Source organism: Narcine bancroftii, chromosome 2 (genome assembly GCF_036971445.1).
Source record: "Narcine bancroftii isolate sNarBan1 chromosome 2, sNarBan1.hap1, whole genome shotgun sequence".
NCBI lineage: Eukaryota > Metazoa > Chordata > Chondrichthyes > Torpediniformes > Narcinidae > Narcine > Narcine bancroftii.
The window spans coordinates 32,293,025-32,308,941 of NC_091470.1; the positions used below are offsets into that span (position 1 = coordinate 32,293,025).

Consider the following 15,917-nt stretch of genomic DNA (forward strand, 5'->3'; position numbering starts at 1 on the left):
TGCCTGCATCATCTATGGAAACTACTTATCGCCGTTGTTACAATTCTACTGTAAAGTCGTCTGAAGGCATACAGATTCGCAACCCGCCATTCCCACGAAAACAGTGTTTGAGTTTGTTTTTAACAGCAGGGATATTGTAACACGTAACTGACGGCATGAATTTTCAAACTGATTATGAATCCATCCGAGAACTGAGCCAAGGAAACGGTTTCTTCACCCTTAACTGAGCATCTTATCATGTTTTTTTTATTTCCATCAGTGGGAACTGAATGCAGCCCTCGCCCCGCCCACCCACCACACACTCCTACATGCACACACACAAACACACCCCGGAATGAAATCACACTCAAGTTTCTATACAAGCTGATCAGTCGAAACTGAACATTGAATCACCCAGCAAACAGCTCGACCAAACCTGCCCAGAATAGGGCGGAAAGCCACCAAGGAATTAATCAATGTGTGTTAGCGCCACAGATAGTAATCCAAATCAGAGTATCCCGAAGACCACCAGGTATTGAACTGAACTGTTAATTGTCACCTGTTCAGACATACAGTGGAAAAATTTGGCGATGAAATACTTTGTTATTCAGATATGGAGAATGTTTGCCTCTGTTTCAAATGAGCATTAATCACTGCAGGAAAAGACCTATGCTATAAATATTGTTCGCCGTTGGCCAGGTAATTCATGTGACCGCAGTCCACCTGAGAAGGAGGGCGCAATGTAATCCGTCGCCCTGCGTTTGAAAGGTCATTGTCAGGCACATGCTCTGAAATTCTCTTCGCGTTTGCCGCAGCCACACAGGAGTGACGGGTTGATTGGGCGAGTGGATCGCTTGTCTGACCTGGGGGGCTTCTAGTTTAATGAGTGAAACTAAATCAAATAGTGCCTCAAAGTGGACGCAAATCTGCCGATCTTCCGCATGGTTTAATTTGACTCTGTTCCAATTCGGCCGCTTCTGGGCCAATTATTGCAAACGCCGGTTTCCCCCCGAAAATGTGCGCAGTCTGTGCGACGGAATGCACGTCCCAGCTGTGCGAGGAGACGGCTCAAACCACGGTCAAGGCAATGTGGGATCTCGGGGCAATTGGTTTCAGTTTCAGCCACGTTTTTATTTGCCAATCTTACGTTGGAAACTTAATATTCTGGAAACACTGAGAAGGCCAGGTTGGACATAAAATCCTGTCTGAGTATTTTCGCCCCCCAGCATTAATAAAATCAGCAATTTTCTACCCTGGCAGGGATGACTACCACCAAAGGGCGGGTTTAAGATGAATATTTTTGAAAAAAAGATTGGGAGAGGGTCTGGGGAACATGCCCCCCCCCCCCCGGAATATAGTAGCACAGTAGAAAAGACTGCCTGAATAGGTGGTGGTATTCTCCTAATAGTTAAGCTGCCTTTGGGCGAGTACTTGAATCTCTACGGACCAGGTAGAGGTGGGATTAGTATAGCTATGTTGGCGTAGACATGGCTGTAGGGTCTACTTCAGTGCCATCTTTTTAAATGAAAAGTCTACACACAATTCATTGAATTTCCAAACAAACAAAAAAATCCAATTGATTATGAAGCGACCACCTCGTACCACGTCGATGTTAAATGGAATTGGCAAGAGTGAGCCACCAAGGTAGGTAGGCTACAGGCCAGGCCAGCGGATAATGAAGAGTGAACCCGCCTCCCCGCCACCATCTTAAAATTGTTGGTGCCCCCCTTTGCGTCTTTCTGGAATTCTGAGACCGTTATTGTATCCGTGGGCTCATGGGGTATAACTCGTTTGCAGCAGATATGAGTGGGACCACTCCACTCCAAATCGACAGCAATGTTTATCTGTGAACCCAGGCGATATTTATTATTCTGGTCTTTGAACCAGAAGAAACCCATTCGAAGCTTTTTTATTGAAATTCTAGTTGTTTCGGGGAACAATCACTCGATTAAATGTCGCGTTCGCCCACTGTAAGACTTAAATTGCTGCTAGCAGTTTAATCATTTAAAGGTCTTAATTCAAGTGGCAATAACCGACTCTTTGCCCGGTATGTATTCCGAACTTCATCCATGTTGCATCTAGTTTTGGTGATGGGGTAAGAAGGAGGATGCGGGAATTCTATTCTGTGTTCCCCGTGTGAATGCATGCGGCCGAGCAGAGGCGATGTCAGCGCAGCGCCGGCGGTCGCATGATGGCGACTTTGGCCAGTGACCTGTGTGATTGATTGAGGGGGGGGGGGCTTGAAGAGCCTCCGTTTCCCCCACCCAGAACACCTCGCATGCCGATGACAGAGAGGGGAGAACCAACCCTGTTTACTGAATGCAAACATCTGTTTTCCATTGCGAACCAGATAATTCACTGAAACTATTGAAACGTTGATGAAGTTCACTTCCTATTCCATGCTTGTCTTTGCAGTAGCCTCCAAGAGGCCGTTCTTCCATAGTGCGTTTTCCTGTCCTTAAATTTGTTTTGGGGTGTTTTAACGCTCTTTGTTCACTTGTGTCATTAACGGAGCTTGACAATGCCCACTAGAAGGTGAATGTCCCATTACTTGTGGGAACTGTTGGAATGATTCTGGGGGGGGGAGGGGGGCGAGAGAAAACACTTCTAAACATGACGGACTCACACACATATCAGCGAACGGAAGCTCAGGCATTCATGCGCGCCTATACTCAACAATACAAGACCCCCATTTCTATATTCACACAAGCAACCAGAGACGTGGGCAGACGTTCACCCATTATCCTCAGAGCTACTTGCTTGATTAGTATGTGAAGTGGACACAGGTTGTTAACTTTTCGTGCACAAAGTGACCCCCGCTGGAACGTTGCTTCCCAACTCCAGGCCATCAAAGAAACCCATACACGTTATACAGGGGATGTGCGACAGTGGGCTTCGTGGGAATGGGCTTCAAAACGACAGGTTTGTAGATTTTTTGTCCGCTTAAAGAGCCTTTGGAGTAAGCCTGGAGGTCGGCTGGCGGGTTGCCCCCTTTTCTCCACACCCCAATGTCGGAGAAGCCGGAAGGAGACAAGCCCAGGTGCCCCTGATAAACCCGGTGACCATGGTACTGAAATGGACAGCAACTGCAGACATTCATGGCGCGGGACAGGGAGGCGAAGTGGAATTTCACCGCCTCTCTCTCGCACTCCTGCGGGATCGCTGGAAGTGCCGAGGAGTGTTTGGATGGATTGGAGCATTCCTGGGCTCGCTTGCTTTCCGATCCTTGGCCGGGCGGGCCTTCGGTCGCCGCCACCACTTGTTCCACACGAAGCAGATTCAAGGGCTGGAGGGTTTGGGCTGGCCTCGGTTCCTCCCAGAAGGACGCGGGCAGTTGACGTTTCCTCATCGGCACCTGGCTCTGCCTGCCGAGCTGCTTTCCAGCCGCCGTGATAGTCCCGGACAAAGTTTCGCCACTCTCCTGGTCCGCGGGAGGTTTGAAGAGTAAGTGGGGCTCCGCGTGCTGCAGAACATAAGCCCGGCTCTTGTACTCTGACCCTCCCTTCGAACTGGGATCCAGCAGCCGGTTGGGGTGACAACGGGGAATCCGAGAGTATTTCTGGGAAAAACGTTTCAGCTGTTTCTGTAAATATTTCCTGTGATCTACCGAACGCCGGCAGGGAGCCGATTTGTCCAAAGCCGCCTTGATGTCACTCGAAGCCAAATTGACAAAGTTCAACAAAGTTTTAACCTCGCTGTCCGCAGATGCCATATTAATCCCAACTTCCGGACATCCACACCTATGGCTCACTCGCCATGAGTAGATCAGGAGGCTCCCCCTCCGTGCCAAACTGCAAGATAAATAAGTGAGATAATTTCACTGAGTAATAAATGAACAAACATAATTTTCTGGAGAACTCACTTATGAGTAGATCCCCAACCCAATAATGGCAGCACCTTTCATCACTGAAGATTCCCACCACACGTGATGCTGTTCAAAGATGTTAATCGAGGACACTCATATCGGGCATTGTCTGAATCGCAGTATTTTGTTCCGTTAATTCGTACTATTAGAATTGTTTCACATTTCCTGATTTTCCTACAGTCGAAACCTTTGCAATTTTTTTTCCGCAAAGACACGCACACATCCACGCAGTTTACTGCTTCACTGGAACAGAAATGCCATCACATCGACTTCTGGCACCAGTCCAGGTATGCAGAACCCCACGATTATCATCTAGTATTAGCATAAAACTTTCCCCGATCTTACTTTTCTCACGTTTCAATTCCACATTTTCTTCTTGCGAATCTATTGTATAGGGTTTACTGTCTACCATTCTCCAGCAGGACACTCGCGCACACGGCGCTGGTTCCATGGAGGGGACCTGGGCATTATTCTCTCCTCATAATCCAACCCTTGTTTCAACGCTTCTGCTCACCTTTGGGACCCGCTAGAGAACAAATCTTGAAATTTCGTCTATTTTCTCACTAGAGTTAGCTGAATGAATATAAACTGCCTGTAGTTAAGGCACTTCCAGACCAATCAGCGGTTGCCTTCTAAACACAATACATCCCAATCAGGCACTGGGCTCGCTTGTTACACATTCTTTTGTATCACAAATTGTTGTTATGGAAACGCAAGAGAGAGGGAAAGAAAACGCGAGCCAAGAAGTACGATCATTTTCAGTGCAATTTTCCCACTCTCTCCCTCTGACTCTTCCCCCTTCTCGGAGTCCTTTGCTCTAAAACACGTTGCGTGGATAATATCCAAAGACTCAGTGAGTTTTTTTCATCAATGAAAAATAAGTTCGGCTGCCTGATGCCTTGCGACAAGACATGCTTGAGTTCAGTGACACAATGCTCGCTTTGCAAGTCTGGCTTGCCTACTTTTAGTTGCTCTCCTCGGGCTTTTGGGGGGGGGGGGGGCTGATGTCAGAAGAAGTACCAGAGAGAGAGAGGGGGGGGGGGGAAACGAGGAGATGTGCAGATATCCATGGTTAGGGGGCTTGAGCGCTCAAGAATCTTGTCTTTATGTTTGCCTTCTCAATCGAAACACACAAAAGCTGAATTACCCATTCAAACCGCCCTGACAATGGGATCGAGTTGGATAGCACTCTTGCATTTGTAGTCAAACAGTTAGAGACTTAAATCGAGTCGTCATGATAGAGAAAGAGTTGGACAAAGCCCATAGAATATCCATCAGTAAACATTTTCCTATGTCATATTAGTGGGTCGCCATGGCTTCGCAGCGTCTAGGGACAATAGCGCAAGTTTGCACACTCGACTACTGTCACCCTGCCAACGCGCGCAACAGCCAAAAAAGGACAATCCATTGGAAACGATGAACTCTGTGGGGAAGGTAGGGCCGGACTTTTTTCTCTCTCTGAAAAGCGTGTGAAATGCTAATTGTCCTGCTTCTTTTCCTGATGAACTGGACGTTGCTCGGCATGTCCTTCCCACCTCTCGCTCATGCAAGGTGACTCTTCTTTTGAGAGATTGGGCATCAATGGGAGCTGACAGCAGCTCGTTCACAAGGCCAGGAGCGAGCATTCGGCCCCCGTTCTCCGGTGAAAGCCCTCCCACACCTGGGCTGAATTTCCTACAGGCTCGCTCTGAACGTGGCCTGAGGATAACATGAGCCCGGCAGGGCAAATTTAGACCTGCTGCTCCGGTTTAACAGACGCGGATGTAATCCCTGTGATTTTTAAAGGCCATTGGCATATACTTCCTGTGACCGAAATCGTATAAAGTATACGATGAAAATATCCCCTTCAACGTATCTTAAGCCTAAATGTGAGTTCACAATTGAAAAGTACGTACTTTGAAGAGTTATAACATTGTGAATGTGTTATTATCGCCAGTGACCCAACAATAGGAAGATTGAGCTGAACCTCAATACTTTTTCCCCACTTAAGTCACCCCTTATTAACCACAGAAAACCTATGACATAAGGATGTCGAGGAGCTCTGTACGGGATTATTAAAGTGGTACGTGAGTGGGGATCAAAGGTTGACAACCACTACTCGAAATCGTGGGAGATATCCGACACCCAGCGTTTAAAGTGCGGGCTTCATTATTTCTCCACGGCGTTCGCTTTAAATGTTTCCATTTCGACGCCTCTGATGCCAAATATCGATGAAACTTGATCTATTTTTGATGATGAATTTTAATGCGCACATCAGTTAGAACGGACGCTGCCTGTTCAACGTTTGGCCAACTCTGTCCTCCATCATTTCAATGGGCTCTTAACTCGTTCGGTCCTGTGCCAAAAAAATTGCAGATGTTGGAAATCTGAAATAAAGGCAACAGTTCAGTGAAGGGGCAAATCTTTTTAGCAGGTCAGGTGACATCTGAAACTGTTAAAAGTTTCGGATTCGGAACCTTTTATCAAAACTAGGAAATAATGGACAGAAGCCCCTGCTTTAAATCCTTTTCGCCCATGCCCTTCATTAAGAAGCTTTAATACCCACCTGATGAAGCGACGCTTTTGATGCTCGTGGTTTCGGCAGTCGTGGGCCAGGGGTTGGACTAAATGCCACAGGATTGCTTAAGGTGGTACTTGAGTGGGGTGGGGTGGGGAATAAAACTGGTTGAGAACCACTTGTCTAAACTATTTGGCAGGATTTAGAAGTCAGAATTTCCTTTGCACCACCTGCTTTCGAGTGTCCTGAACCAATACATTTTGGGGAAAACCTTTCAATGGCATGAACTTGCTTGGTAGGATGGCCTCGATGCGGGCAATAACGGACCCCACGAGATTCGCCAGGACGTGTGCTGGGGTTAAAATCCTATCCTTTGCTCATCATTTGGGGATACGGATGTGCTTTCTTCACAGCCCTTCTCCGTTTGAGAACATAGAATCATGTTAAAAGTCGCAGGGGGGAGGGGGATTTAGGTTCTTTTTTTTTCTCTCGCCGCAAAATACTAAGCAATTGAAAATTATTTGAAGGGACGATGTACAATATTATTGAAAATCAGACCACACAAATGATCCCGAAGCGAGGTTCTCAGCCATACAGTTAACAGCTGCACATTGACAAAACGCATCCCACTCTCTTTAAGGTCACCCTCGGGTTGAGCTGGCTGCCGGCGGCCCGAGAGGCCACTGAAGACTTTTTTTTTATCATCGCCTGCTCTTCCTTGTCGGTAACAATGTCCAAGTGAAAAGAACAATTAACAATAGGGCACACCCCAAAGAGCCCCCATCCCCGGCAGGAGAATTGCGCTTTGAAGTGGGACAGAGGGAAAGGCCGAAAGATAAATCATTTACAGCTGTGAATTTGTCAAGCCGAGACAGCAGTGGCAAAAATTACTCGACATGTCATCTCAGCATGCGGATAGGATCCAGCTGTGGACCAATTTCAGTCTCGACACATCTCAAGCTGCCAGGGGGAGGAGGGGGCGGGGGGCGCTGGAAGCACCTCTTCAAAAGTCCGCCTGGATGTTCGGAATGAATGGAATTTTACAATTCAGCTCCTTCTGCAGTTACGGTCCCGCAGGACGCGGTGAAAATGTCAGTTGAAACTCAATGAACATTGATTGATTCGTCCTTGACAGAGTTACAATGAGGATTCTAGATTTTCAAACGCTATTTTGTACTTTATTTGCGGGCTCTTAAAGGGACACCGAAGTAATCACAAATCACAGAAACTGAAAAATATGTCAATAATATTATCCTAAACATATATATTATGCCTGCGTTAAGAGTTCATCAGACTGTGATTTAAACAATCATCCCGAAATAATGTTAAAATAGCGAATCTAACTACTCAAAATCTTGTCTCGGGAAACTTCAATTGTCTCAGGATTTTTTAAATGTCTAAATTGGCGTTTTAATCACATAATTTCTAGAACAGTTGGTAACATGATCCTTAATGCACCGTGCAAATCGAAACACTCCTTGGGACTAATTGTTTGAGCATTTTAGCGCTGGAGAAAAGCAGGTGAACGAATTAAAACTAAGTGTCTGGGATCCCGAGGTGGGCAAAATTAATTTCCCATCTGGAGGAAACCCAACAAAGCCTCCTTCCCTCCGCCCCCCCCCCCAAAAAAAGAAGAAAGTTTAGCCTTTCAGATGATTGTAACAATTGAGGAAATTGTTACATTAAAACAATTTTTTTCATTTGCTATAGACATTTGTTCTATAAACTGAAGTAAAAGGCGATTCAGATCTGGGGAAAGATATATTTTCACACTATGAAATACTTTCTATCTGCTCCATTCAACTCCTTCCATACCCAGCAAGACTTTTAATAACTTTTTTTTTCTTAAAATCATTTTCTATAAAAGCTGTTTATTTGACTTTGAACTGGTGTAAGAATATCTTCAAAAGAAAGTACCACTATTTGAGCTGTTAAATACACAGGGCAGGGGTTTATTGTCAATCTCGAAAGAGGCCTGAGCACTAAAAGAAGGTTCCTCTCACTGGATCTCGGACTGGTGAATCTTTGGTGTTACACATAAACAAAGTGTTGCCCACCGCTTTTTAAAAAGATGGTAATAAGCAATAGTGAGAGCAAAGGAGAGTTGGTTGGAAAGAAGATGAGTAGGACATGTTTCATCTTGAATCATGGTGTCTGCAGACCTTTGTGTTCTACTCAATTCTAAAGGCCCTGTGGTGCTGAATGTTCCAAAGCTCCTTCCTATCTCTCAAGAGGGCAGTACCCCGTACCTTTTATAGATAGAAATGCACTCTATAAATAGAATTTCTTTGCTTCTTTATAATAGAGGACAAAGCAACAAAATAGCAAGCATATTTGGGTTTTTTAATTGATGATCAACATGTTTTTATCCTTAAAAATAGCTCAGGAACAGGCATGAAACCCAGGGGATTTTAATTTTGTGACTGTAGGTAATTACAACCAAAGCATACAGATTAGAATTAACTTCACTATTTTATAATATATTTGTTAATTCTGATAGGATCTTACTGACTTTAATGCAAACTCCCCAAAATACTGACTGATTCGCAGAGTATTTCCATCATTTTCTGTTTTCATTTCGGAAGCACAGCATCTGCAGCATTTTATTCATGCAGGCATGTCTAATGTCGACTTCCCCAGTTGCAATTTTCTAGTCTCTTTCATTGTTCATCAGCCTTCTGGAGAACAAATATTGATGGAGGACAGAGATGGACAGAAATCTCATGCTGTTGCTGGTGGCTCGTCTGTTCTCTTGGTATGGTGCACATCAGGTTGACTTGAGTGCTGGGGTTTCTTTGTTTCCCATGTGATATCTGAACTACATTTTTTTTAAAAAAAAGAGTCCTCAAATGCTTTGGGAAAGGAAAGTAGACAAAAGTTTTCCTGGCAAATTCTGGAAAAATACTGCACTAAATTGTTAGTAAAATAATTCCTAAATAAGGTCAATTTGAGTTTTTTTATTGTAGTTTATTCTTGTGTGTCTGTATGATTCTATTTTTGCAATTTCTACAGCTTTCTCTACAGCAGGCATGGGAAAAGACTCCTCATATGACAGGGTTCTGTCATATGAGGAGGGATTGACTCTGGTGGTTGGAAGTAATAGTGCTGTCCTCATTGGGAACTAGAAGTTTCTTAAAGTGCTTGACAGTGAATCAAGGGAGGATGTCTCCCTTGGCTGAGAACTCTAGAACCAGGACATCAGGTTCAAGGAGAAGAATTGGGTCATTAGGACCAAGATAAGGAGGAATTTCTTCACACCTTGGAATTCTCAACCCTGAATAGTTAGTTGTGATGCAATTGGGTTCATTCAAATCAGAGATCAATACAATTCTCTGCAGTAAGGGAATGCAAGACATCGTTGGAAACCAGTGCTGAGGGAATAAATTGACTGTGATCCCACTAAATCGAGGAACAGTCCTATTTCTATGGTTTAAGAAGGAGACAAGAGACAAAGGGTAGTTTAAAATTTATTTTTTCAAAAGAAATAGCAAAGCACAAAAAAAAACTGTACTTTATTAGGCATTTGTTTAAGCCAATAATTACCTGTAACCTTATCGATCACCATTGATCACAGAAAAAAATGGTAATCTCCCATTTCCCATCAAAAGAAGATTTTCACACAAGGGAGATATAATCAAAATGTACTGCAATGAAATGGTTAAAAAAGGTAATTATTTGCAATTTATCACAGGGGATCCTGACATGCATCTAGTTTATGGGGCTTCCACTATTATTTGCTTCTCAAATGCTTCCAGTTCAGAATAATGACCTTACGTCTAACCTACCACCAAGAAAATGGTCAGCATGGACAATGGAGTGAAAGGCCTGGTTCTGTGCTGTAACTCTAAAACTGAAACAAAGTTAGGAAAATCCAACTCAAGAGAAAAGAAGATTTTGAGGGGCTACATAAACTATATAGGTGTTGCCATCACCATGTACGTGATCCATATCCCTCTCTTCCCAGCATATTCATGTCTATCTAGAAGCCTCTTCAACACTACTATTAGATTTGGCTCCATTTGTGTTATCAGCAATATATGGTTCTTCATTAACTGGCTAAATTGAACATATGGAAGAAAATAATTAAAAACCGGCAGGTGTTGGAAATCAGAATTCAAACCCTTGAGTACAAAAGTAAGGAAGGTATTTTGCAGTTATGTAAAGTGCTAGTTAGGAATACTGTGTGGACTTCTGGTCACCTCATTACAGGAAGGATGTGGAGACTTTGGAAAAGGTACAGAAGAGATTTACCAGGATGTTGTCTGGATTAGAGGGTGTGAGTTATGGGGAGAGGTTGGACAATCTTATTTTGTTTTCTCTGGAGCATTGGAGGCTGAGGGGAGACCTGATAGAAGCTTATGAAATTATAAGAGGCATTTATAGGGTAGACAATCAGAATATTTTTCCCAGGGTAAAACTGTCACAGGCAAGATGAAGCATTTAAAGTTAGTGGGGAGAGAGTTCAAGGATTTTTTTTAAACAAGAGTGTGTGGGTGGCTGGAATGGGCTGCTAGGTGTGGAAACCAATACACTACTAAATAGACACATGAATATGTAAGGAAGAGAGGGATTTAGATCATGTGCAAGTAGCAGTATGGTTTAACGTGGGGCAACATGCCTAGTGCAGACACATGAGCCAAAGACCCTGTTCTACTGCTTTTCTGTTCTATTTTTTTACAAAGCAGAAAATTCAGGAGCTCTCATTTGAGGAAAGGGAGGCAGAGTTTCAGATCAAAGACCCTTTTTATTTCAGATGACAGTAAAAATCCAGACTGCTCAGGGATTAGGGTTGGTCCAGATTTTCTGGATTCTTGGGTACTACTTTTAAAATTCAAATTTAGGGAGAATAAAGAGGAGATGAACAGGTAATTTTTGATAGTTTATTAATGAAACATTCTTCCTATAAAATGCAAAGCACAAAAAAAATTCCTACATTTCTGTGACTTCCACATGGTCGCTTGTTGCCACTGTGCGTCTGCGGTGCTGGCATGTGCATACATGCATGCACACCAAAGCCCACTAAACTGAAGAAGTTTGAGCATTTCGAGAAGTCTAGATTCCTGGGTCATCTGGATTTCTGGCATCCGGATCTTTGGACTTCCTCTGCAGACATACATTCGTATGAATTTGACCCAATTCAATCAGAGCATGGTCTGCGGCTGGATTTTGTCCAGGACCTGTAGGCGGGCCAGAGATACAGCACAGCACCAAATTTGGGTGAGCTCATGCTGAGATTTTTAACAAAAGACAATTTGGAATGTCAAGGCAGACCAGAGGAAAAAAAAAATTAAAAATAGAATTGATTCAGTTACCACCAACACTTCTTATTGTGGGCTTTGTTTTCATTAGTTGTGAGTTATCCATGTACTGTGGCTATTATTGCCTTCATTGTTTTCATATACAATACATTGAATCTTAGACCATGGAAAGTGCATGTGATTATAGTACTGTGACACACAAGGGACTCAAATATAATTCAGATTAACCACTTTTTGCGCCTGCAGCCTAACATATAAAAGAGAATGGCAGATAAAAAGTGAGACTGTTTCAAAGATTCTGCATCACAATAACTGCCTATAAAAGACTAAAAGCCTAAAGAGTGTGAGAGAACAGTGGTAGGGTGAATGGGTTAGGATGCTTAACTCCGACAATGTAAAGATAATTCCAGCCCTCCTCCTCATAAGATGCTTCACTCCTGAATGACAATGCCATAAATGTCTCATTCATCTGATGCAGAAAACGCATCACTTCTGTGCCCCAAGAAAACCAGCTATTTATCTGACAAATTGACAGCCTGTGTTTAATGCCACTCTTTTTATAGTGAGGGGTTTCTTTCAAGAACAGATGTACTATATTATTTAAAATTGTGGTGTCGTTTTCTTGAATTATGATCAAGCTTCTGAACAGAGTGGAGCCTCGTGTAACTGGCAACCTTTAAGGGAGAATGGTATAATTTTGGACCAGCATTTAGAAGTTGGATCTTGCCCCTTTTTCGTGCACCAAACAGGTGCGCTGCTTTAGCACCACAAAAGGAAAATGGAAGTAAAATGCAAATGTCTGTAGTAAAAACACAATGCTGGAGAAACTCAGCAGGTCAAACAATGTATTTTATGTAGCAAAGTGAAAGAAATTAGGAAAATTCATGTTTTTTTTTAAACTCCAGGTGGCTTTCACTCTGAATGCTGTGTTAAAACAGGACCTGAGAGTTAATGATGGAGGCCTCTGAAGATTATCACTGCTGTATTTTGGATGCTGGGCATCTAAAAGGAACAGCAATGCTTCAAAGGCAGATGAAAGGAGAACTCCACGGCCAACAGAAGATCTGGCCAATTACATTCAAAGGTTTATGAAGAGATTAGGCACGACATCCTCAATCTTACTGTGAGGTGCTCAGCGATCCTCAACATTATTATCTGTAGACCACAAGCATTGAGAATTGATCACAAATGTCTCCTCCATGATAATCCTGAGCATCAAAGCCTCACAAGGCTTCATACACGTTGCCTTGCTACACTCCCTCAAGAACTCTCTCCGTTAAACCTACAGGGCAGCAGCCAATGACATGGGGGGGGGTGTTTTAAGGGGAAGAAGGGACTCGTGCCTCCAGTGTGACATTGGCAGCAGCAGAGCCCCATGCCCCAAGGTTCTGCAACCTGCATCTCCACTGTGCCAAGCTGTAGTAATTCTGTGAGACCTAGTGGAGCGCTCAAAAGGTGCCAGTAGCTACAAATCCAAGCCCCTTGGTGACTAGATGTTGGGTTTGCTTCAGGCACTGCTGGGAAATATATGGAGGTGAAAGTTCCAAGTTTTAGTTTCTCATTTTACCATTGGGGCAGGGTGACCATCCCACCATCAACAATGCCCTTTCATGTTAGATCAACACTGGAAAAACATGAGTTTTTCCCCAGGTCATTGCTGCCCATATGGACCTTGCCTAATTTTGCACTAAGAGGAGTCTTGAAAGCAAATGTTTACCATGATATTAAAGTACATGACTTCTATGTGTGTTTTGGGTCTATAATAAATAGTGTCAAATGGGCTCATTTTCCAATCTGTTAGTGATTCTGTTAGGAACTCCAAATGCTCCAATTTTAAAATGTTAAATATCTACACCAAAAACAAGTTATGATCATCTAACCATGTATAGAAACAGGCCATATCGGCCCTTCTAGTCCACACCGATTTATGTGAAACTCCACTAGTTCCACCTACCCACTCCCTGCCCATAACCCTCCAACCACCTCACATCTACGCACTCATCCAACCTCCTCTTAAATGACAGAATTGACCCTGCCGCAACTACCACTTCTGGAAGATCATTCCACTCAGCCACCACTCTCTGAGTGAAGAAGCATCCTCTTACAGTACTCCTAAAGTTTTGCCCCCTAACCCTTAACTTATGACCCCTTGTTCCAATCTCTGCTACCCTAAGGGGAAAGGGCCTATTCTCATCTACTCTATTTATTCCCTTCATAATTTTAAATACCTCCATCAAATCCCCTCTCAACCTTCCACGCTCCAACGAATAAAGTCCCAGTCTACTTAATCTTTCTCCGTACTCAAGATGCTACAATCCAGGCAATATTTTCGTAAACCTTCTTTGCACCTTCAAATGCATCCTTATGCAATAACAAACTGTGGATTAGTGCCGTGGCCATTGACTATGACATGGATTAATGCAATAAAATATGGCTGAACAATGATTAACTGACACATCATTGCTCGCCCCAAGCACAGTGCCATCCATCCATTTGAAAATTTAATCAAATTCTCATAGAATTGGCCTTATCAAATCATCTGATCTGTGATCCTAATCATTTATTTTAAAAAGCAGTAAATGTCAGCCTTAAAAATCCCAAAAGGTGCAGATGCTAGAAGTCTGAAATAAAAAGAAAAATGCTGGAGATATTCAGCAGGTGTAACAGCATCTGTAAAATAAACATTCACATCTTGGTGAAAGTCATGACACCTGCAGAGTTAGGATTTGGGCTCCGCACACAGGTAAGGCCAAGCATTGAGGCTCAACTGAAGGAAGGCCTGTGGCACTGGGTCTGTTCATCCACTTGGGAGCTAGCCTTCCTGAGAGAAGACGTTGCCTCGGATCACAATAGAAGAAACTGCATGCTCCAAAGGCAGATGAGAGGAGAACTCCACAGCCAACAGAAGATCTGGGCATTTATTATTGAAAAAGATAGGTCAATGTTAAATTCAAAGGCTTATGAGGCAAAATTTAAAGAGATCAGTTACTGGATCCTTAACATTAGCATCTGTAGAAGGAATGCGCTGAGGATTGATGATAATCCTGGTAAAGGTGCAAACACAGCCCCTTGCTGTACTCCCTATACACCAGCAGCATGTGGTCAAACACTGCTCTAACTCTCCACAAGTTTACAGATGACACCAGTGTGTCGAACAATGATGACACAGAGCATATAAAGAAGATAGAAAGTCTAGAGGCATGGGGTCAGGATAACAACCTCCCCCTCAATGTCAACAAAGGAACTCGTCATTGATTTCAGGGAACAGAGAGGAGGGCACGACCCTGTGTATATCAACATTGGAGATGGTGGTCAGTTCTTTGATGCACATATCCTGGTATAATCATGCTGATATTACAACCAAGAAAACACACCCAAGACTATTTTCTTGGTTGCTTCAGGAAAATCAACATGTTATGAGATTTCTTATTGACTTTTACAGATGCAACTTAAGCATCCCAGCTTGATACAGCAACTGTTCAATCCAAGACTGCAAGTAATGACAGGAATGTGTAAACCATGCACACCAACCTCCCCTCCATGGACTCCCCTTATCCCCCCTGCTGTCTCCGGAAAGCTGCTAAAAGTGCTCATGGTTCAAGATTCCATTCACTACCATGTTCACAAAACATACAAAAGTCTAGCACCACTTTCAAGAAAAGAAAGTCTGTTCAGAGGTATCTCGCCACCTCCTGTGCCCTGTGCCCTTCTGACCTCCTGAACTGTCGAGCAGTGAACCAGGTCTCGCGGCATCCAAGTTACACGTCCTCAGTCACTGATTCTGAACCCTCAAAGAATCTAAGTAATTAACTGCCAGACAGAATTCAACACTCACACAATCTGCATAAGGATTATTGAGAGACCTTTGGGAGACCTGCTTGCCATCAGTACCCATATTAATCCTGGTCCTTGGCTACTGGAGCTATTCTATTTGCTGCTCTCCAAGGCTTCCCCTTCTCAGCAGGGGATGTTCGGCCAGTCTGGTACCCTGCCACAATCCGCTGTTTCCTTGCAGCCCACCACCCTTGAAGTCTGGGCTGCTGAACCTAGGCACTTCCTTCCACCTTGGATCCGGACCACCAAGGATTTTTGTTGTAAAATCGGCTGCTTGCCCCATTCTACTGGCAGTATAAACCCGCACAATGCTGTCGTGTGGAGCAGCCTGCAGTAGGACCCCGTGGAAGAGTGCTGATAGATGAGTCTCCATTCCTCCCGGGTGTGCAGCAGCTGTCTTTTTTAAATTTATTAAAGGAATCATCCCTTCCTAGCCACATTATCTTGTCTGCACTTGTCCACACATGCTTGAGAACACAAGCCT

At 43.7% G+C, this 15,917-nt stretch overlaps 1 protein-coding gene and 1 long non-coding RNA gene across 3 annotated transcripts in view; one reads left to right on the top strand and one right to left on the bottom strand.

The window, feature by feature from the left end:
* Positions 1-1,255: 1,255 nt before the first annotated feature.
* On the bottom strand, positions 1,256-4,512 carry LOC138753324 (protein FAM181A-like). Its single transcript, XM_069916196.1, has one exon. It carries the CDS (start codon positions 3,689-3,691, stop codon positions 2,828-2,830), a length of 864 nt encoding a protein of 287 aa, XP_069772297.1. The 5' UTR covers positions 3,692-4,512; the 3' UTR covers positions 1,256-2,827.
* An 84-nt stretch (positions 4,513-4,596) lies between these two features.
* Positions 4,597-15,917, top strand: part of LOC138753325 (uncharacterized) — a 94,776-nt gene continuing 83,455 nt past the window's right edge. For both annotated transcript variants that reach the window (XR_011351105.1, XR_011351104.1), the window contains exons 1-2: positions 4,597-4,697; positions 5,148-5,278. This is a non-coding gene — a long non-coding RNA (uncharacterized lncRNA). The remainder of the gene's footprint in view (positions 4,698-5,147; positions 5,279-15,917) is intronic.

Coding starts and splice junctions, on each gene's coding strand:
- LOC138753324 (XM_069916196.1), bottom strand. CDS start 3,691: ATGGCATCTGCGGACAGCGAGGTTAAAACTTTGTTGAACTTTGTCAAT.